The sequence below is a fragment of the Pterocles gutturalis genome, unplaced genomic scaffold, assembly GCF_000699245.1.
Source record: "Pterocles gutturalis isolate BGI_N339 unplaced genomic scaffold, ASM69924v1 scaffold40466, whole genome shotgun sequence".
Classification (NCBI taxonomy): domain Eukaryota; kingdom Metazoa; phylum Chordata; class Aves; order Pterocliformes; family Pteroclidae; genus Pterocles; species Pterocles gutturalis.
In genome coordinates this window covers 371-649 of record NW_010099208.1, presented here as the reverse complement: position 1 = coordinate 649, position 279 = coordinate 371, and the positions used below count along the sequence as shown (strand labels likewise).

Here is a 279-nt window from a genome sequence, read left to right as displayed (position 1 = left end):
GCGTTGGATGAAACTTTTGCCGCATTCGGGGCATTGGTAGGGTTTTTCGCCGAGATGAGTACGTTGATGAGTGATGAGATTGGACGAAACGCTAAAACATTTCCCGCATTCGCCGCACCGGTACGGTTTTTCCCCCGTATGCATCCGGCGATGGATGGTCAAGTCCGATTTTTGGATAAAACCCTTCCCGCAATCCCCGCAAGCGTAAGGTTTCTCACCGGTATGAATCCGCCGGTGTTTCACCAGCGCCGAACGTTGCCCAAAACCCTTCCCGCATTC

General features: G+C 53.0%; 1 protein-coding gene across 1 annotated transcript in view; it reads right to left on the bottom strand.

Moving 5' to 3' along the window:
• Window positions 1-6: 6 nt before the first annotated feature.
• The window catches only part of LOC104463334 (zinc finger protein 397-like), a gene marked incomplete at both ends in the record, with an annotated part of 636 nt that continues 363 nt past the window's right edge, over window positions 7-279 (bottom strand). Inside the window, one exon of the mRNA XM_010075625.1 lies at window positions 7-277. Within this exon, the coding sequence (XP_010073927.1) occupies window positions 7-277 (271 nt within the window). The remainder of the gene's footprint in view (window positions 278-279) is intronic.